At 43.5% G+C, this 21,346-nt stretch overlaps 1 protein-coding gene across 2 annotated transcripts in view; it reads left to right on the top strand.

Moving 5' to 3' along the window:
• The first annotated feature begins 318 nt into the window (after positions 1-318).
• LOC138784575 (N-acetyllactosaminide beta-1,6-N-acetylglucosaminyl-transferase-like) overlaps positions 319-21,346 on the top strand; it is a 31,075-nt gene continuing 10,047 nt past the window's right edge. For both annotated transcript variants that reach the window (XM_069960184.1, XM_069960183.1), the window contains exon 1: positions 319-1,378. In XM_069960184.1, coding sequence (XP_069816285.1) covers positions 403-1,378 — 976 coding nt within the window. In that variant the 5' untranslated portion in view covers positions 319-402. The remainder of the gene's footprint in view (positions 1,379-21,346) is intronic.

The following is a 21,346-nucleotide window of genomic DNA, read 5'->3' as shown; positions in this document are numbered from 1 at the left end:
GTTTCATAACCATCATGCTTATGAAAAATCAGCAAACCTTTCAATGTGTAAAACAACACGCCCTTGTGTGTCTAAAATAACAGTATTTAGATAGCAGATTGACAATTGAGTTATAATCATTTCTGGCTATTGCTCAATGCACGGTAGGCACTGGTTTTAAAGGTTTTAGTATGTAATCTAACCTTCTTGCAAAGGAAAAGGAGGAAATGATTTGTCAGTCATTCGTTTCAGTCACCAATAGCAGGACTGCTGCATTCATATGAAAGTAGTAGCAGAAGGCTGGGCACTGGTAAAGCAGAGCTTCCAGAGGAAACAGACACTATATAACACAAGCTGATAAACATCCTTCCCAGGCAGCGAGGAAGAAAAATGATGACACCTGGAACACCCAGCTAGAGGAATATGAGGTTTTTGATTAACTATGAGAAGCTCTTTCTTTCCCTCACCCTGGGGAGAATGACTGTTTATTTTCATTTATTTATCTTTGTGGTTACATTGGGAGTTGTGCTATTGTTCCTTTGTAATTTCATTCAATTCAATGGACAGAATAACTCACACAGACTTCAGTTTTCTCATGATGCATCCCTGTTACAGATCGCCTGTGACAGACTATCTAAACAGAAAAATTCTTTTATTTGGGTGAATTCCTTAACCACCTCTCTGAAGAGAATGAAATGTATGGAAGACTACCTAATTCAGAACCATTACATCACGGCTCCCCTGTCAGATGAAGAGGCTGATTTTCCTCTAGCCTACATAATTGTGTTGCACAAGGAATTTCATACGTTTGAAAGATTGTTTAGAGCTATATACATGCCCCAAAATGTATACTGTATCCATGTGGACGAGAAGGCAAGTGCAGATTACTTGCTGGCAGTAGATGATTTAGTAAATTGCTTTCCTAATGCTTTTCTCGCCTCAAAAATGGAGCCTGTGGTTTATGCTGGAATATCAAGACTGCAGGCTGATCTGAACTGCATGAAAGATCTACTGCAATCAGATGTGCAGTGGAAATATGTGATCAATACCTGCGGACAGGATTTCCCTTTAAAGACAAACAAGGAGATTGTGCAATATTTAAGAAAATTTAATGGGAAAAATATCACCCCTGGGGTGCTGCCTCCAGATCATGCCATCCCTCGCACCAAATACGTCCATCGTGAGGATATAGTGCATTCTTTTGTGCTGAGGACCCACATTTTAAAGCCCCCTCCTCCTCACAATATCACCATATACTTTGGGTCTGCGTATGTGGCCTTGACAAGGGAATTTACGAAATTTATTCTAGAAGATCAGAGAGCTTTGGATCTACTGAAATGGTCTAAGGACACTTACAGCCCAGATGAACATTACTGGGTTACACTGAACAGAATGCCAGGTATGTGCAATGTTGTACTTTTTAGTGGCTTGCTAGAGATGGTAAAATCCTTTACTAACCTTTTCACGAGCCAATGTAAGAATCATATAGTGTCACTTTGCATGCATGTAGTATGTTATAATAATTGCAATGGAAATTAACAAAGGACATAATGATTGGTGTCAAAATGTTCACAGAATAATGGATAGATTTATCATGACTATGTTATGTATTCTTTGCACACATGCAGACACAAGTGTCACTGTCATTTCACAAAAGTTTTGATCAGTCCGGGTCTAAGTGTTCAGACCCATACCGATCAGAATATAGAGCCGAGAGAAGACGCACTGCTCTTTTCAAATCCATTCCTGGTTTGGCTTCAAAAATCTGTCAGAAAAATCTCTCTGTGTAAATGGACCATAAGGACCTCTGGCAACGGTTTATTCCCTTCTTTCCATTAAAAACCGGCACTCTCCGTTAACTGAATAACACAATATGCTTAGGCTGTGTTCAGATATGCATTTTCATTTTGTTACTGTGTAATTTAGTTGTGAAAATTAACTATTTAATTGCAGTAATTATTTAAATGCTGTCCTTCATTGCATTACTGCACTGAAACTCTAGCGCATGGCTCTCCAAACTGTGGCCCTCCAGCTGTTGCAAAACCACAATTCCCATCATGCCTGGACAGCTAAAGCTTTGGATTTGGCTGTCCAGGCATGATGGGAAATGTAGTATTGCAACAGCTGGAGGGCCGCAGGTTGGAGGCCCATGCTCTTGCTTAACCAAATACCAGCTCCTACAAATGGCTGAAAGAACCATTTTATCAATTGGACTATGCCTAAAGGTAAATACACATTTGAGAAACAGCCAAAAAAAGATGTTGTGGGTACATAGCCTTAAAAGAACTAAGAATCTTAGAGATGAGTAAGTAAAAAGGACAGGTTGAGAAAAAAGAGCAATGTATGACCTGGTTGTAGAGGAGTGCAATTGCCAATGCAATTATTGTACTTTTTAGGGTTGAGGTGAAGGACTTTATAACCTGCTGATCCTCCCATGGAGTTTATGCTATAATGTATGCATGCAGCTATTATTACATCAGCAAAGCCATTAGCCTTCTATTCAAAAGAGTAGTTGAACACCTTAGATCCATTAGAATGGGCAAAGGTAGACCCAATCGGATTCAACATATATGTGAGTGTCATGGTGGCTCAGTTAATGAAATGCGCTTTATGGGGCTGAAACATATAAGTGCCCTCCCTTGAGGTGGTGATTGGCATAGAGCTCTCCGTTTGTTTAGTTCTTACAAGTTTAGTAGTATATTACTAGCTAACATATTTTAGATAAGCTCAGATTTAATATTGTTTTTTTTTTGTACAGTTTATTTTCATATGTAAATGTGATCATTTCAAGCAACTGTGTATGTACCTTTAAAAGGGAAGTGATCACAGAGTGACATTAGAGCCACGAAGAAGCACGTGATAGTGTGTGAAACGTCTGACGCCCATGTGTCTCCATCCCACACCTGTGCAGATAGAATAAAAGCATCTTTTTGCATATGAAGCAGTGGTGAGTGCCCTACTTTATACATATCAAGGCTATGTTCACACTAAGTAAAAAAAAAAAAAAAAAAAAAAAGGAAATAGCATTTGCTTTTTAATAAAAAAAAAAAAAGTCAGTTATTACAGCATTTAAATTGACTTCAATGAAATGCATTGAAGTCTATGGAACAACGGAAGTCATTTACACGCAGTGTATTAAATAATGGACGTCTTTTGAGGTGGACATCAAATAATGTACATGCCAATTATTTTCAGACGTATTTTGCAAACAAGAGACGTTAATTATTAGTCATGCACACACAGTTGTTCTTTTTTTCACCGTCCTTTCATCGTCCTTACTTTTAAATTTAAAGGACTTCTCAATTAAAGAAACAAATAACAATAAGGGGCCTTATTTTAGACTCAAAATGATGGATGTCATTTTAAAAAATTATCAACGTACAAGAAAAAATGTTATGGGAACAAAGTCCAAAGTTGGATTGTTGTTAGACGCATCTAATGCTGAAGATGAAGGTAAGTTTCTTACCGTCTTCCTCTGTGCCATTTCTGTGATATTAGCAGTTTAATCCATATGCTAATTAGGTGTTTTGTTGCACTGGGGGAGGCTACTGGCCCCAGTGCACTTATCCGCCCTGCCCCCAACCGGCCTGCTTTGCTGATATTCATTAGAAGGGGCAGGCTGGCCAGAGGGGAAATGCCCAATTAGCTTATTAATTAAACTGCTAATATCATGGAAGTAGCGCAGAGGATGAAGGTCATAAATGTATCCTCATCCTCAGTGCCCAGTGCACTATAGGGAGATATCAGCAGGTGAGATAGTTCTTTTCCCTTTAAGTTACATTAAATGTTAATGCAGACATTGTTAGCAGATGTTTTTTTTCCTAGAACATACAAATGAAAAGTCTCTCTTAAAAACATAACAGAGACATTGTTACATTCATGGATATAATCTGAATATTCAAATAAAAATTTAGTTTTATCAAGAGTGTTTTGAATAGCAGGCATTTGTCTGGCATTAAGCCCTTTTCTGTGGACCATTGAGGCTTCACAAGGTAAATCTGTTGTGCATCCAGGTCACACAAACTGGATTGTTCCAGTGACACTGTGGGTGCCTTTACACAAAGAGATTTATCTGACAGATTTTTGAAGCCAAAGACAGGAACAGACTATAAACAGAGAACAGGTCATAAAGGAAAGACTGAGATTTCTCCTCTTTTCAAATCCATTCCTGACTTTGGCTTCAAAAATCTGTCAGATAAATCTCTCTGTGTAAAGGCACCCTTTAAATTAATGATTATCAGCCGCACATCACCTGTTTAGGACTTTTTAAAGGTGTCCTTACACAGAGAAATTTCTCTGACAGATTTTTGAAGTTTCATTCAGCACAGCGAAAGGTTCTAAAGAACACACGGGACACATGGTAAGGGAAAGTTTTGGCACATCTTCCGGGCACTGCTAGTAGCATTACGGGGAAAATCTAAGTCATTGGTTCTCTTTAAGTCTCTTATTATTTATATGGGTGAAGAACATTTTGGGATTTCTTTTACTTTCTGTGGCAATCCTTCTTACTGTTGCAAATTTTTATTTGTTTTTGTTTTCTTTTTTACACAATTTATTCATCTGCCGATAATTGCTCAATGCTTCCCCACTACCTTCTTGTTTTAGTAGTCTGAATGCTTTTTTTTTATCATTAATTGCACCCTTAACAGTCGTAGTTAACCACATTGTTTTTCTCCTATTTCTACTATGTTTATCCCCACATAGTATGTGTTATTCACAAGATCTTCCTTAAAAATATCCCATTTCTCTTGTCTATTTTTACTTCTGAGCGCATTGTCCCAGTCTATGTTCCCAAGGTCCTCTCTTAGTTTTTGGAAACTAAGCATTTTATTAGAGGATAAATTAAAACGTATTATGTTGTGGTCACTATTACCTAGATACCCCCCATCTCTACCTTTGAGTGCATGCAGGATATGTTTGTTTATAGCCACAGCTCCATTGTTAATTATACTATATTGCTGCTATACATCAGAGAGATAGATCTACCTTAGTGAGACAGTGTAGGTTTTTACAGGAGTCTAAGGGGTAGGTTTTCATGCAGCTTGGGACTCCTTGCAGAGCTCTACAATCTGTTTAGGTGTTAGGGATAGGAATAGTACAGTGTATGCCAATGTCGTTAGTGTTTATATGTCGTTTTAGTAGTAGTGTACTAAATCTACTACCACCATTCTCAAGTCATGTGAATATATATATAGTAACTTCCTCTGTTGTAAATTTTGAGTAGACTGATTACAATATTTACATTTTTCCCATGCAAGAAAAAAAAAAAGAATGTTAAGGCTCATTTGCACAAGCAGTTTCATAGTTGAATCTGTTAAATGAGTCTAAAAACAGGAACATCATACTTCCCGTATTCTCTTACAGTAAACCATATTTAATTAAATAAAACATAAAAAAGAAACACTTAATGACAGTTACTTAGGAAAACCATGTGAATGCACTCACATCAAGACATGCCTTGGGTGACCTTATATACAGTGGCGTAGCTACCACGGTCGCAGCGGTCGCTGCTGCGACTGGGCCGCTACCAAGGGAAGGCCCGCGAGGTCCCCCCCTTTCCACTGCACTGCCGTCCTCCCACTCCCTCTCGTGACTGTAAGCAATGTTTTGCTTGCAATCACAAGAGGGAGGCTGGGACAGGCCCTGGCTGACTTGCAGCTCCCTGGCTCTGTCCCCGGCAGCACACACACCAGGGAGCTCTGTGCTCCGGGGAAGTACTTCCGGAGCATGGAGCGTCTCACTGGTGTGTGTGCTGCATAGTTTTGCCGTGACTGTCCCGCTTCTGAGGAGACAGCCCCGCCAAAACCATGTCCCGAGAGGCCCCGCCCCCACCAGCGCGGGTGGCATTGTTCATGCAAGCAGGGACAGGAGTGCTGAAAAACCATACAGGTGAATATAGCGTTTTTTGTTTTAAATACAGATGATGGGTGTAGTGGTATGATGATAAAGGAACAAGAGGATGATGAGGGGGGTAGTGGTATGATGAAGGAACAAGAGGATGATGAGGGGTGTAGTGATATGATGAAGGACAAGACTCTTGTCCTTCATCATCATACCACTACACCCCTCATCATCCTCTTGTTCCTTCATACCACTTCACCCCTCATTATCCTCTTGTTCCTTCATCATACCACTAGCCCCTCATCATCCTCTTTTTCCTTTATCATCATACCATTACACCCTTCATCATCCTCTTGTCACAAGGGGTGTAGTGGTATGATGATAAAGGAACAAGAGGATGATGAGGAGGGTAGTGGTATGATGAAGGAACAAGAGGATGATGAGGGGTGTAGTGGTATGATGATGAAGTAACAAGAGGATAATGAGGGGTGTAGTGGTATGATGGAACAAGAGGATGGTGAAGTGTGTAATGGTATGATGATGAAGGAACAAGAGGATGATGAAGGGTGTAGTGGTATGATGATGAAGGATGTAGTGGTATGATGATGAAGGAACAAGAGGATGATGAAGGGTGTAGTGGTATGATGAAGGAACAAGAGGATGATGAAGGGTGTAGTGGTGCGATGATGAAAGGGCAGGAGGATGATGAAGGGGTATTAGTATGATGATGGAAGAGGATGAAGGGGGTAGTAATATAAAGATGGAGGAGCAGGAGGATGAAATGGGTAGTAGTATAATGATGGAGGGGCAGGAGGATGAAGGGGTAGTAGTATTATGATGGAGGTGGTTGGGAGTAGTATAACACAGGGGGGGGCATTTATAAGGGGGATTACACAGGGGTGTATACAATAGGGCATGTACTATAGTGGACCACACAGAGGGGGCATATACTATAAGGGGGTCACATAGAGTCAGCCTATCCACTAAATGAAGGTGTAAAGGGGCCAATACAGATGTGCAGTTTGTAGAGAGATGAGGATGATGCCAGAGTTAGTAGCCTAATATGTCTGTCTGGCAGATTCTGTGGATTCATGGCTCGGAGAAGTTCTCATAACGGCCCAGGGCAGATGAAGAAGAAGATGAAAAAGGAAGAACTCTGATCAGAGAAGACGTCCTCTGTGAGTCACTTGATATAACTGCACGGTAATGTATATGGTGTATAGAGCCTGTGTAGAGCTGGGGCTACCTCTATATGACTATATAATATTTGCCCCTTGTATACTGGTATTATTGGCAATATTGATCTCAGTATACAGGATTTGGTTAGTAACAGTATGGCGGTAATATGTATGGTGATATTTCCTATATACTGGTAATATTGGTAATATCAGTCATGACCTTGTTTCAAATATGAGTGTTCTTATAGATGAGTAACCTTTCACTTATGTACGTATAAAGGGTTTTAAGGGGCTTTCTGGTTTAGTATGAAAATAAAGCTTAACCACTGTATACTGAAAAACACGGAAACTTTATGCGTATCCACTGTAGACAGACCAGGCCCAAATTGTCTTAGCTTTATCCTAATAAATTTTACTTAAACCTTTTCCATATATTTTTTATAAAACATAACATAATAACTAAGCCAAGTTGTAGGTGTGGTGACCAATAACCAACTAAAGCTCTATTACACGGGGCCATGCAGAGGAGCAAATGAGCACCGAACTGTCAGGTCAGCACTCACATGTTCCTCGTTCCCTGCTCGATGCTGGAGCTATTACATGCGCTGGCAGCAAGCGGGTAAGAGCCGGGAGGGGGGGGCATGGGGTGTTGCGGGGGGCTTCCCGGGTAATAGCTAGATCGTCCGGGCAGCCCATAGAAAATAGCGGTGGTCTGCTGCCGTCGCTTCTATTACACGGATCGACTGCAGCATATCGCTGCTATCGCGATTGTTGATCTTTCAATTTTTCATATGGATATATCTTGAATTATCCAAGTACTTTTTTTTGCATTTTACTAGTTTACTCTAAGTAAAGATTAAGCTCTCAATCTTTGTTTAATTTTGTTGATATTTATTAATGTGGTGACCAAGAAGTAGCCCAATAGGGCACTGAGCCAGTGGGATGGCTGGGCGCTGTAATGCCATAGCTTGTCACAGATGAGGTTGTTATACACAAGAGCTTCCACTGGAACTCTCCCACATCTTGTCCCATGGCACAGTGAAAGGGTGGAACACCATGGGTATTCATCTAAAGAAGAGAGGTGAGTAGCACTGCTGTGTAGAAAAATCTAATTTAATTATACAGCAACATTCCAACTCTATGCCAGAGTTTTTTCTTTTCCCCCCAAGCCTTTTGTCTTGCTCAAAGAGTAGTGTGCTGCACTTTTCAATCCAAACTCAAACTTGTATACATTTGGAAAATGACCCTAAGGGTATGTTCACACTGAGTAAATCAGGCGGAATTCCATGGTGGAACTTTTGCCATAGCCTGTTTATGGGAGAGCGTGAGCTCCTCTGTTGCAGCGCGCTCTTCTATAGACAGGCTATGGCACAGGCAGGACAGATTCCGTGGCAAAAAGTTCTACTATGGAATTCCGCCTGATTTAGTGTGAACATACCCTAACTAGCTGACCACATTTGGACCATTAAGATTAATGGGGCCTATGTCTATCTGAGCACGGATACATTAGTGTCCCAGTTTGAGATTTTGCAACGTATCTGTCAGGGATGGATGCCTGTTTGCCCACCCTGATACCCACCCTGATACCCCGAGTGATTGTCTCTATCCAAAAGAGATATATAGCTGCAAGGAATCACACCAGACAGAGAGAGAGAGCTGGCATGAGATTCTTTCTTATCCGAGCAAAGATTCTTCTGCTTTATTTAAGGAAGTTATACAGTTTATAAAGTCATGATGTCCAGATATAATCATGTGTATAATTATCAAAATATAATTGGTTAAACAAAGCATTATCCAATATAAAGGAAAAGAGTTTCTTTTACATCTGTGCGGTCTTGGACGCTGGCTTTCCGGGCTAGCTATCAGTATTGGTTCCTCTTGAGCTGTCAGTATTAGTTTCCTTCACAAGAAATCTGTCTGTAGATTTTATCTTGCACAAGCTAATATGATTATACGTATGATAATTTCTTAAGGAAAATATTATGTCTTTATGATCATTTACTTGACGTATCCATGTCTTGGATGCCCAAAATGTGACATGGACCTATCCTAAGGTGTTACAGTAGTCAGAAAAAAATCTTAGCTATATTAAACTTAGCAATCTGCTGGAAAAATTCAAGAGTGAGGATCCATGAATAATCAGGGAAGTAAAAAATAAAATATATATTTCTGGTGGCCTGCATAGTATTTGTTTGCGTATGCATAAATACTCCAATAATAACATTATATTGAGAAACAACTATATTACCCAATCTTTTAAATGTGTGAGAGTGCCCCCAGATACAGTTCCCTATATGGAGTATACCTGCTAGAAAGCCCCCTTATACACACACCTTCCTCTCATTTGTGCAGTGTCCAAATGTCTAAATACAAGAAATTTGGTAAAGACAATAAATCTTACTATAAAATTTATTGGCGACATTTGTGAAGAATGCGGTCACAGAGAAGGCACAGGGTTGCCCCTTCTCCCTGGTTTATGCCAACTGTATCCTCCCCTCACTCGATGGGTGGGTTGGGAGGCTTGCGACAAGGTGGGGAGGAGGTGTGGCCTCCTCCAGCGCCGGAATTACCATGATTTACACCTGCTCGCAGACGTAAATCATGGTAAAAATCAGCATCTACCCATGAGAGCGCAGATCAGGCTGGATTCACCAAGAGGCATTCACCTTCTAGTGAGCCCAGCAGGGCAACTACAGGCAGGGCCTAATTTAAATGTTCCCCTAAGTATTGAAGTGATCGGGTAAGAACCCCAATATTACTCAGTATACACATTACTATTTTAAAAGGTACACTACTTTGCAATGTAGTGTCTCATGCAAAGAAACGGCCATGCCATGTCTATCAGATCACACACAAGAGAAAAAAGCTGAAGCATATACAAACTTGTGCACACCAATGTCAATTTGAATGTCTAGCCATTCAAATAAAGCTATCTTATTGTCATTGGTGTGCACAAGTTTATTTCTGCTACAGGTTTTTTTCCTTGTATCTGATATGTTCATGCATGAGCAAGTGTAGCGCCGCTTTATTAACTTTACTATAGATAGTGGTGCCCTCTTCCCTTTTTGTTCTTGTGTCTATCGGATCTACCTCACTTACTTTAGAGCTCCTATAGATCCGTGAAGTTAAATGCAATCTTAGGGTACAAACCCACACACCGTATACACAGCAGATACGCAACAAATACGCAGCAAATACGCAGCAGATTTGTTGGTACAGATTTGATGCTGTGTTCAGTTATTTAGATCTAATCTGCTGCGTATTTGTTGCGTATTTGCTGCGTATTTGCTGCGTATCGCAGCAGTAAATACGCTGCGTATACAGTGTGTGTGTTTGTACCCTTAATATAATCTATATTATAAACGTGAATGTCTGTTGTCAGTCTGTCTGTCCTCTTTTACCTCAAATTTGGCATTTAGGTGCTTAGAAGTGTTCTCTGTTAAAAGCCATTATCACAGCCTCTCTTTATTAGGCATCCGTTTGACCCCATAGTGGCACAGGGGGCACAGTGTATTATAATGAATTTTGACTGCATGGTATATAATACAATGAATTTGGGGGGTACAGTATATACAGCATTTCCACAGCATTGAAGTGTACCCTCCTAATCAGTAGGGAGATTTTCTGCTAATCTGGAAGCTCAGGTCTCCATGGAGACCGAACCCTCTGGAGGGTGCCGTGGTTACAGGTGTGGAAAGGCAAGTCATACTCACCCTCCTGTGGTCTACTTGTCTATGGCCGATCAGCCAATCAGTGGCTGAGGCGGGGTTCCATCTCAGACACTGATTACCTGAGTGTCCATAAACAGCCGAATGGCTGGGCAGACATATCAGGAGCCAGAGCCTGGCACACAACAAGCTCAGTGTGCCAGGCTCTGGTAAAGAGAGAATATGAAAAAGAACACTGCAGAGACACCATCACATGTCTCGGCGTCAGTGAACTAGCCAGACCTTCCCTCCGGGAAGGAACAACCAAGCCAAAGTGTTCTCCAATCAAGCAAACCACCTCAGCAAGGTATCCATCCACAGACAGCTGTTTCAGGGTTTTAGCCCCTCATCAGTGTGGAGTAGGTTTCTGGCTAGTGGGAGCAATGACTAGTAAGTGCATGCAAAAGGACGCTGGTTGACCTCAGGGAGATCAACCAAAAAACCGCAGAGACACCATCACGTGTCTCAACGTCAGTGTATTCTAGAACATTGCCCCCTGGGAAATCGAATATGCAAAAGAACACTGCAGAGACACCATCACATGTCTCGACGTCAGTGAACTAGCCAGACCTTCCCTCCGGGAAGGAACAACCAAGCCAAAGTGTTCTCCAATCAAGGAAACCACCTCAGCAAGGTATCCATCCACAGACAGCTGTTTCGGGGTTTTTGCCCCTCATCAGTGTGGAGTAGGTTTCTGGCTAGTGGGAGCAATGACTAGTAAGTGCATGCAAAAGGACGCTGGTTGACCTCAGGGAGATCAACCAAAACACCGCAGAGACACCATCACGTGTCTCAACGTCAGTGTATTCTAGAACATTGCCCCCTGGGAAATCGAATATGCAAAAGAACACTGCAGAGACACCATCACATGTCTCGACGTCAGTGAACTAGCCAGACCTTCCCTCCGGGAAGGAACAACCAAGCCAAAGTGTTCTCCAATCAAGGAAACCACCTCAGCAAGGTATCCATCCACAGACAGCTGTTTCGGGGTTTTTGCCCCTCATCAGTGTGGAGTAGGTTTCTGGCTAGTGGGAGCAATGACTAGTAAGTGCATGCAAAAGGACGCTGGTTGACCTCAGGGAGATCAACCAAAACACCGCAGAGACACCATCACGTGTCTCAACGTCAGTGTATTCTAGAACATTGCCCCCTGGGAAATCGAATATGCAAAAGAACACTGCAGAGACACCATCACATGTCTCGACGTCAGTGAACTAGCCAGACCTTCCCTCCGGGAAGGAACAACCAAGCCAAAGTGTTCTCCAATCAAGGAAACCACCTCAGCAAGGTATCCATCCACAGACAGCTGTTTCGGGGTTTTTGCCCCTCATCAGTGTGGAGTAGGTTTCTGGCTAGTGGGAGCAATGACTAGTAAGTGCATGCAAACGGACGCTGGTTGACCTCAGGGAGATCAACCAAAACACCGCAGAGACACCATCACGTGTCTCAACGTCAGTGTGTTCTAGAACATTGCCCCCTGGGAAATCGAATATGCAAAAGAACACTGCAGAGACACCATCACATGTCTCGACGTCAGTGAACTAGCCAGACCTTCCCTCCGGGAAGGAACAACCAAGCCAAAGTGTTCTCCAATCAAGGAAACCACCTCAGCAAGGTATCCATCCACAGACAGCTGTTTCGGGGTTTTAGCCCCTCATCAGTGTGGAGTAGGTTTCTGGCTAGTGGGAGCAATGACTAGTAAGTGCATGCAAAAGGACGCTGGTTGACCTCAGGGAGATCAACCAAAACACCGCAGAGACACCATCACGTGTCTCAACATCAGTGTATTCTAGAACATTGCCCCCTGGGAAATCGAATATGCAAAAGAACACTGCAGAGACACCATCACATGTCTCGACGTCAGTGAACTAGCCAGACTTTCCCTCCGGGAAGGAACAACCAAGCCAAAGTGTTCTCCAATCAAGGAAACCACCTCAGCAAGGTATCCATCCACAGACAGCTGTTTCGTGGATGGATACCTTGCTGAGGTGGTTTCCTTGATTGGAGAACACTTTGGCTTGGTTGTTCCTTCCCGGAGGGAAGGTCTGGCTAGTTCACTGACGTCGAGACATGTGATGGTGTCTCTGCAGTGTTCTTTTGCATATTCGATTTCCCAGGGGGCAATGTTCTAGAATACACTGACGTTGAGACACGTGATGGTGTCTCTGTGGTGTTTTGGTTGATCTCCCTGAGGTCAACCAGCGTCCTTTTGCTGGTAAAGAGAGAAGACATCAAGGGTGAGTAGAAACACTCCCCCCACTTCCACCCCTGTACTGCACCCATCCCAGCAAGGAAGGGGGTCACTTATGGGTGGGTGGTATGGGTGCTATACATCCTGATTTAACACCGTGGGGGCCACACTGTCCTGTATGGCACCCAAATGGTTAGGTGTGGATGCAATGTAACGTCACTTAGCCCCTTGGGGCCACACTGTAAGCAGCTATCTGTAAAGATGCTGTATACTGTAAGGAGTAGAACACCTGTCGAAATGATGGGTGCTCTGCTCCTGCCTTTTTTGTGTGTTTCTCCCTTTTTGTTTTTCAGATATGTTGGCCCTCCCCAGCCTAATAATACCAGCGAGCTACCGCCCGTTGTAACTCTCCAGACAAGAGTGACAGCCTGCTCAGCCAATCACAGGCTGTGAGGCTGTCTCGTCTCAGTCAGTCACTGTGTGACTAAGACGGGACAGCACTGCAGTCAAGTTACAGGGTTGTCAGCGGGCCAAAGGAAGCCGAAGACGACACCGGGGGAACGTAAACAGGTGAGTGATCTACGGTAACTTTACTAAAACAGATGTTTAGCTGTTTTAGTGCAGTTCATTAAGATTCGAATTTTTAATCGGATATTCGATCGAAAACAAATCTATTGAATAACGCAATACTCGATCTGAAAGCTACTTAATTGAATAATGCTTGCTCATCTCTACAGGCTATACTTAATCACACAAAAGTACAGGTTACATTTAACACCAAGCATCAGGTGTTATCTACATACTTTCCACCAAGACTATGCAGAGCTAACCCTGCCTGGCCGAGGGGACGCTAATATCAGGCGGTCCTTAAATTTACAGGCAGGCACATCCAGTGGAACTGCACATCCATTTTATTGTACTCTATATTTATTTTATTTGTTATAGACCAATTAAAAACTAAATTTTACTATACTTGCAGTTAACCATGGCTGCCATTTACATATACTTTATTTTGTCTGGAGAAGACATTGTGGGGTCACTCACGTATTGGCCAACATCCCACTCTTCTGATAACCATATTTACTTGCATTAATTGTCCCATATCCACAGGATAGAGGAAAAGTATGAAATTGCGGGATGTTCGATCTCTGGGCCCCTAGATATGTCTAGAACTGCACCCCAACTCCTTTGTTTCGAATGGACCTGCCGGTCGGCACCTGTCCTACAGCTCCATTCCTTCTCTATGGAGCTGCCAGAGATAGCCGAGTGCTATACCAATGGCTCTATTCAAAACAAAGAAGTCAGGACATTGTTCTAGAGACCCCCTGGGATCGCATACTTGTCCCCTATCCTGTGGATAGGGTACAAGTAAAAATAACTTTGCAAACCCCTTTAATATTAGGGGGCCCAATGTGTATTATAATGAATTAAGGAGGGCACAGTGTGTATTATTATTAACTTCAGCAGGTCCCCTGTGTATTTTAATAAATTTCAGTGGGCCCTGTGTGTATTATAATTTTAAGGGGCCCGGTTAGATTGTTATTTGTTTCTAGATGCCTAGTAAGAGAGACTTTTAGGTGACAACTGTGCCGTGAGCCAGGGTAACTATGAAGTGTTGTGGATGCTGCGTGGGTGTAGGGTCACTTGGGCACTTGTCACGGTGGCCAAGAGTGGTGTTGGAACCCACCCCCGGACAAACGGGCACTGCGCAGGTGCAAAAAATTAGATCAGAGTCCAATGTACACGTTGGCAACTGCAGGTGCAGGCAGGAGGTTGTAAGGCTTCGTTCCCACTTAGCAAAACTAGCGGAATTCCGCGGCGGACAATTCCGTTATGCCGTTAGCCTCCCTCTCATAATGGGAGTCTATGGGAGGCGCGCGCTCATGCTCTGTCCGCGCTCAGTTTTGCTCAGTGGGAACGAAGCCTAAGAAGAAGGTTGTGACAGCAAGGTAGAGTAGAGTAACGACTTAATGTCCCTGTCCAATGTAGCAATGTACTCTCCCGGGATAGTGTAGTAGAGAATTGAAGTAATAGAAGATACTCGTACTTAAGGATAGATTAACTATCTGACCGCCTCTTGCCCTATAGTGTTGGGCAAAAATGTCTTGCCAGCAAACTCTGCAGACACAAGCATAGCAGAAGTCACAGCGGTCTGAACCAGATGAAGAACCAGATACAGAGATGTTGTTACATAATGTGCCAGTACCATGTTGACTTGTTGTTAGGCCTCTTGGAGCTATAATTTTACATGGTAGAAACTTCCATAGTACTTTAACCTGACTTGGCAACTGATGTATTTTACTATTAAAGTAGAAATACTTGATCTGCATCAATCTTATTACATAACATTATTATTGATGTTGCTGCCATTATTTTAATGGGAAAGGGGGGGGATTTGAGATTCTCTCTCTTGGACAAATTATCTAGAAACTACCCTGTCCTGTCACATGTATCCAGACAGGAGATAACATCCTCTAAAGCCCCTATTACACAGGGAGCAAACGAGCACTCGCTTGCTCCTCGTTCCCACTTGGCACTGTTACATGCGCAGACAGTGAGCAGGTAAATGTGTGTGTGGGGGGAGCTCCCTGGACAATCTTTAGAACATCCGGGGAGACCATAGGAGATAGCGGCGGTCCGCTGCAGCTCCTATTACACAGAGCGACGGCAGCATATCGTTGCTATCCTAGTCGTTTGTCTTTTTATAGACAGACAACGATCAGCTAACATCGTGCGTGTTGGCTGATCGTTACCTTCTATTACACCAAGCAATTATCGCCCGTAAAACACTGACCGATAATCACTTTGTGTAATAGGGCCTTAAAGAGGGCCTGTCAGCCCGGCTGCCGTGGCGGAGCCCGACTAACCCCCAGTGGAGCCGGGCATACTTAATCCTCCCTGGAAGTCCCGCTCCTGGACCCAGTCACTGGGCGGAGAAATCACTGCCCGAAGCTGAGCAAGTGCACTATGCAAATCATTAGAGATGAGTCCGACGTCCATAGAAAATGACTGCTTCATTCATTTTCTATGGAAGTCGGACTCATCTCTATGGGACTTCCAGGGAGGGTTAAGTATGCCAGGCTCCGTCATGGCAGCCGGGCTGACAGGTTCCTTTTAAGTTCACCCATTGCACAATTTGTTTATTTAAAGGTTTTCTGGGATTTTTGTATTGATGGTTTATTCTCAACATAAGCCATCAATAACTAATCTGTGATGGTGTGCCACATGACACCTTCACTGTTCAGTTGTCTGCCAGAACCATAAGCTCTGTATATATGTGGTGACCGCCCCACCGGTGAGCAGGGACTGGTGGCCGATCACAGATTAGCTGGAACTGCGTGACTCCACTGATGTGGTTGTTGTCCAAGGTATAGCTCTGCCCAATGGTAATTTGTCGTGACGCCTGTGGTGGCACACCTGTTTTTATTTTAGTGGGCTGACTACACCTTTTTCCCCTGTGGACAGTAACCTGCCGCGTTGTTTCGGGGTCCCTTGGGCAATTATCACGGTGGTCCGGAGTGGAGTAGTGACCCACCTGTACTATTGGTACTGCCACCCACAGAAAAATAAGATGACCCAAGGAAGTGTGATTACTGTGTCGGTGCTTAGTGAAGAACCACAGAGTCCTGTTGAAATAAATATAATCTTGTTTACTGTGAAGATACTTGATACAGGAAGCAGGTTATACAGCTTTGCCTTGATATGGTACTTTATACTTGATAGGCTAGATCTGCACTGAGAGTGGAGCAGAAGATACAGCCGTGGTGGCTGGGTTGTGTGCTGAGATTTAGAAAGTTGAAGGGAGTAGAGAGGAGAATGTCGAGAGAGTCCCTACCCAAGTAGTATTGTGCTCTGCCAGAACTTCAGAGGTAGAATAATTAGAATACTTGAGAGCAGAGAGGATACTTGTGCCTGTGTCTTGACTCTTTGGTCTTTGCCCCACCCATCACCCACCAGTGTCGGGTGACCCATCCTAGAGGGTGACACAAGCCCCAGATCTTGTTACCTGGGATGAGCAGAGTGGTCAGAGTTGTCTGATAACACTTGCGCTGCGAGATAGAGTGCATAGGCTTCTAGCAACTTTGCTCTATCCGAAGCAGTTCCTTTACTTTGTATGGATACTGTCCTGCACTGTGTTCCTCTTGTCCACGGTGTGAGTTGAGATGATCCCTGACGTTTCCGCTCTAGTAGTGACTTTACACTGCGTAGTGTTTAGTAAGGTTGCTTGAGAAAAACTGTGTCTGGGTCTAGCGTGTGCATATGCTCTGCTCAACGTTTGGACCACAACTAACTTAATACTTCCCCCACTCATGTGACTTCGTTCCTACAGCGCATGTAATCTGTACTGTTAGTGAGTGAGGAGTGCTTGTGAAAGATGTAAAGAGGAGGGTGATAGGAAGGAAGAAGAAGACGGAACTCTCATTGGTGTAAAAATCCATGTGACATATTAAAAAAACAATAACCCTCTAGCTTCTACAGCTGTGCAATATCTGGAAATACTGCACATACTAGCAACAACGACATCCAGTGGCGAAACTCTGGTACTGCTACATCACCACTGACACTTACAAGTACAGGCTCCTGCAAAGGGTGTAACCTTTGACACCACATGTACAGTACACAGACAGGAACACCCTGTAGATTGTACAGAGACCATACTGGGTTACTGCAGCTCAGCTCGAATTCACTTTAATGCCCTTAAAGACCTCTTTATTGTCATATATACGTAATTTCGAACATCAAAAAACATTCGAGCTCAAAAATTATGGATTCAACAGTGTAATTCTCTCTGACCTGCATTTAGGACAAGTCAGACTACTTTTTTTTTTGTGATTTCTACTTCTGGTTATTGCAGGAGAATATACCTTTGAAGTTCACCCCAGGAATAAAAGTCACCTGCAAAGGAAACCTCATGCAAATAGATGACTTTTGTAGCAAAGTCATTTGGAGAATCCTATTTGCATGTTTTTCCTACCAGCATTTTCATCATTTTTCCAGTGCATTTTCCATAGACAAATATATTTCCATATATACAAATATAAAGCATTATTATTATTTTGAGCTGACGTTCTTTCAGTGAAAAAGAGCAAATCTGGTGTACTGTAAAGAGTATAGACTCCTTAAAATTTGGAAAATATCTGTCATGTCTGCAATTGTTTTGAACTCTACATGTCCCCTGGCTTGTGGTGCGCAGCCAAAACAATGCTGATTTTTAGGTTTTTTGTTGTTCATATATTGTAGTCTGAACACTGGTTTTTCACTCTGATCTGGTTTTCTTTCATCATCATGATTAGCATTAGCACATTACGACACCACATGCAGCCAAAACCAGACCCTCAGGTGGTAACCAATAGGCGTATGGCCAATAATCCTGGTAACAGCACATGACTACTGGGGAAGAAATGGGAGTGTCGTTTCGGCCACATAGATTTCTCTACATGTAGAAACATTGTCTGAATTGTGTTTCTTATGGTTTTTAACTGCTTAAAATATAAACAAATTTCCACATTGAATGATTAGAGCAGTCTGCAAATTGCCTAAAGGAATTCTCACCACAGGATTGGTAAATTGGTAGGTAATAGCTCCAGGTGTTTTTGTCTCTCCTTTGCACCTCTCAAAAAGCTTCCTCTTTTTAGGTTAAAGGTGGTGATGAAGTAGTCTGCAGTTTCGCCACTAGTTGTCAGTCTTTTAAATTTCTATTCTATTTATAGCACGGCTGAAGTCAGTAATGGGTTAAGGTTTTATGTGTACCATGTGTTGTTATTGACCAATAGGAGGTGCTCTCTACTTTTAACCACTCCTTATCTTCTTTCTTATGCACACACTCATCCCCACCACTCACAGGGAAGTTTACATTAGGCCCCTGTAGGAGGAGACACTGGTGGAGGAAGTGCACAGTCTTATCCAGATTCTCAGAGAGGGAGGACACAAAAGACAACTGTTCCTGCTGTAGTTAAGCCAGGGCCTGGCTGCTGCCAGGACGCCTGACAGGGACAAAGTCAGTCTTGTCTAGACACTCCAGTGTGCAAATGCAGCTAGAGACAACCAGTTTTTTTAGTTCTACCACTGCGTTCAGTATGCAGTGCTAAGCACTTACAAGCTATATAATAAAGGAAAAAAACAAAGGCAAGAGGCGGCGCCTCGTGTGATATCGTTGGCATCTGGTATAGGGTGATAAACGGTAGATTCAAGGCTCACCTTTCAGTTCCTTGGGCTTGATGCATATCACCCCTGGATTGGGGTATAGACATATTTCTGTGGTTTTCTTGTTGTCCTTGCGAAGCGGTGAGAGGCTGCAGGCTAGTTTAGAGTGTTGCTACGGGATGCTCCCTGAGCAGGGGCCCGTCGGTAAGTGTAAAGATAAACAGAAAAAAGCGCACAAATTCTCTATTTCAGTGCTGCCTTCAACAAATTTACTGGAGTAGTTGTTAAGGAAGCAAAAAAAGCAAAAAGCGTTTATTGAAGTAAGCACAAATATAACGCGTTTCCAGAGCCTAAGCTCTCTTCATCAGATATAGTGCAAGCACTTAAAAGAGAGAAGAGTCCAGGAACATCCTAACCCACGCCGAGAACACATCTAAAAAGAGCAGGAGCTCCGGCTTGCAGTACCCTGACATGATGGGTCACTCAACACTGTAGGGCACAAGGTGGTCAAACACAGTCTAAACACAACTACAAATACAAGTATCTCACTATAAAGTACATCTCTTCAAGTTCTGGCAGAGTACATTCAGGGCCGTTTCTGCCATGAGGCAAAGTGAGCACTTTGCCTCAGGCGGCAGATTCTCGGGTCCCTGAGGGGGCGGCAGCTGGACCTGTCATTTCAGTGAAGTCAGTCTGACCAGCTCACTGAATGTTGCTGTCCGTGCTGCTGGTGTGTGCAGAGGGGTGGCCGCCTCCTTATCTGCATTATGTGCTGTCCCTTCTTCCACCTGTGAGCTTAGAATAATCAAGTTCAGGACCTGTGTGAGCGGGTTCGGCGTCATACACAGGTCCTGAACTTGATTTATGGTCGGAGGAGGGGAAGCTGTGTCTGCTGCCTCCTGATATGTCAGGACGTTCCTCACTGTACAGCAGAGTGCTGGTGTCCCCCTCCCCCTCACTGACCACGCTGCTGCTGCTGCTGCTCCTGTCGTCCTCCTCCTGGGCTGGTGCTGCTTTGGAGGCTGCTGGTGAGTTTTCATAGGGGTGCTGAGTGACTGGGAGGGATGGAGTCAGGGAGGTCAGCATGTGACGCTGAGGAGAAGATTTCCTCCTCTACTGCTCTGGCACAGCTTACACCCAGGCATGTCCCATAAGCCAGTCACTTAGTGTATGTTCATACTGGGAAAGTCAGGTTGTGTTCAGTTAACAGTGAATGGAGCCATCATTTATTGTCTGTCATTGTGTGTTATATAGTCATGTTTCAGGGGGGGCTCTTGATCAGTTTTTAATGGCTCCCATGTAGCATTATGATTTTCTTAGGGCGTAATGTGTTTGCCACTAATTTTCTGGGGCACAGTCTTTTTCACTGTAATACTCAGAGGACACAGTATGTGTGTGTGTCACTCTTCAGGGGGCATAATGTGTGTGGCGCTATTTTATTCAGAGGGCTCAAAATGTGGCAGCATAATACTTAGCGGGCACAGCAAGTGATGCCAATATATTTAGGGGACATGGTCTATGGCAGTATTCAGGGGGCACAACATAACATTCAGGGGACTAGTTGTGTGTGGCACTATAATAATAAGGGTGCACATTATGTGGCTGCATTGTATTCAGGGGGTACAGCATATGGCAGTATTATATTCAGGGGTCGCAGTGTATGGCAGTATTATAGTCAGTGGGCACAGTGTGTGGCACTACTACATTTACAGGCACAGTGTGTGGCAGTATTATTCATTATATACTGTCCCTGCACAAAAGGTGCTGTGCTGTCAGAAGATGAACAAGAGGGGGCGCCATTTAAATTTTCGCCTCAGGCAGCAAAAAGGCCAGAATCGGCCCTGAGTACATTGCTACACTGGGTTGGGGCTCCTTCAACAAATTCTTCTCTATGCAGCTCTCTAAGTGCCACTACAACTACCTCTCTTCTATTCTACTTCTCCAAGCACCTCCTAAAGTACAACGAGTTTAAAGGGGTTGTCTGGCGATGAAAAATTATTCACAGAATAACACACATTACAAAGTTATACAACTTTGTAATGTATGTTATGTCTGTGAATGGCCCCCTTCCCCGTGTCCCACCCCCCCCCCCACCCGTGTACCCGGAAGTGTGGTGCGCTATACATACCTGTCACGTGCCGACCACGGTCTCCGATCCTCAGCAGTGACGTCTTCTTCGGGCGGCCAGCGGATCTTCCCGAGTGCTGGCCGCCCTCTGCAGCATCATCCGAAGCTCAGCCGCGATTGGCTGAGCATAACTGTGCTCAGCCAATCACAGCTGAGCAGCTGATGACGTGGCCGCGTCA

This window comes from Dendropsophus ebraccatus, chromosome 2 (genome assembly GCF_027789765.1).
Source record: "Dendropsophus ebraccatus isolate aDenEbr1 chromosome 2, aDenEbr1.pat, whole genome shotgun sequence".
In the NCBI taxonomy this organism is placed as follows: domain Eukaryota; kingdom Metazoa; phylum Chordata; class Amphibia; order Anura; family Hylidae; genus Dendropsophus; species Dendropsophus ebraccatus.
The sequence above is the reverse complement of the archived record's forward strand: the minus strand, read 5'-3'. Positions and strand labels throughout refer to the sequence as shown.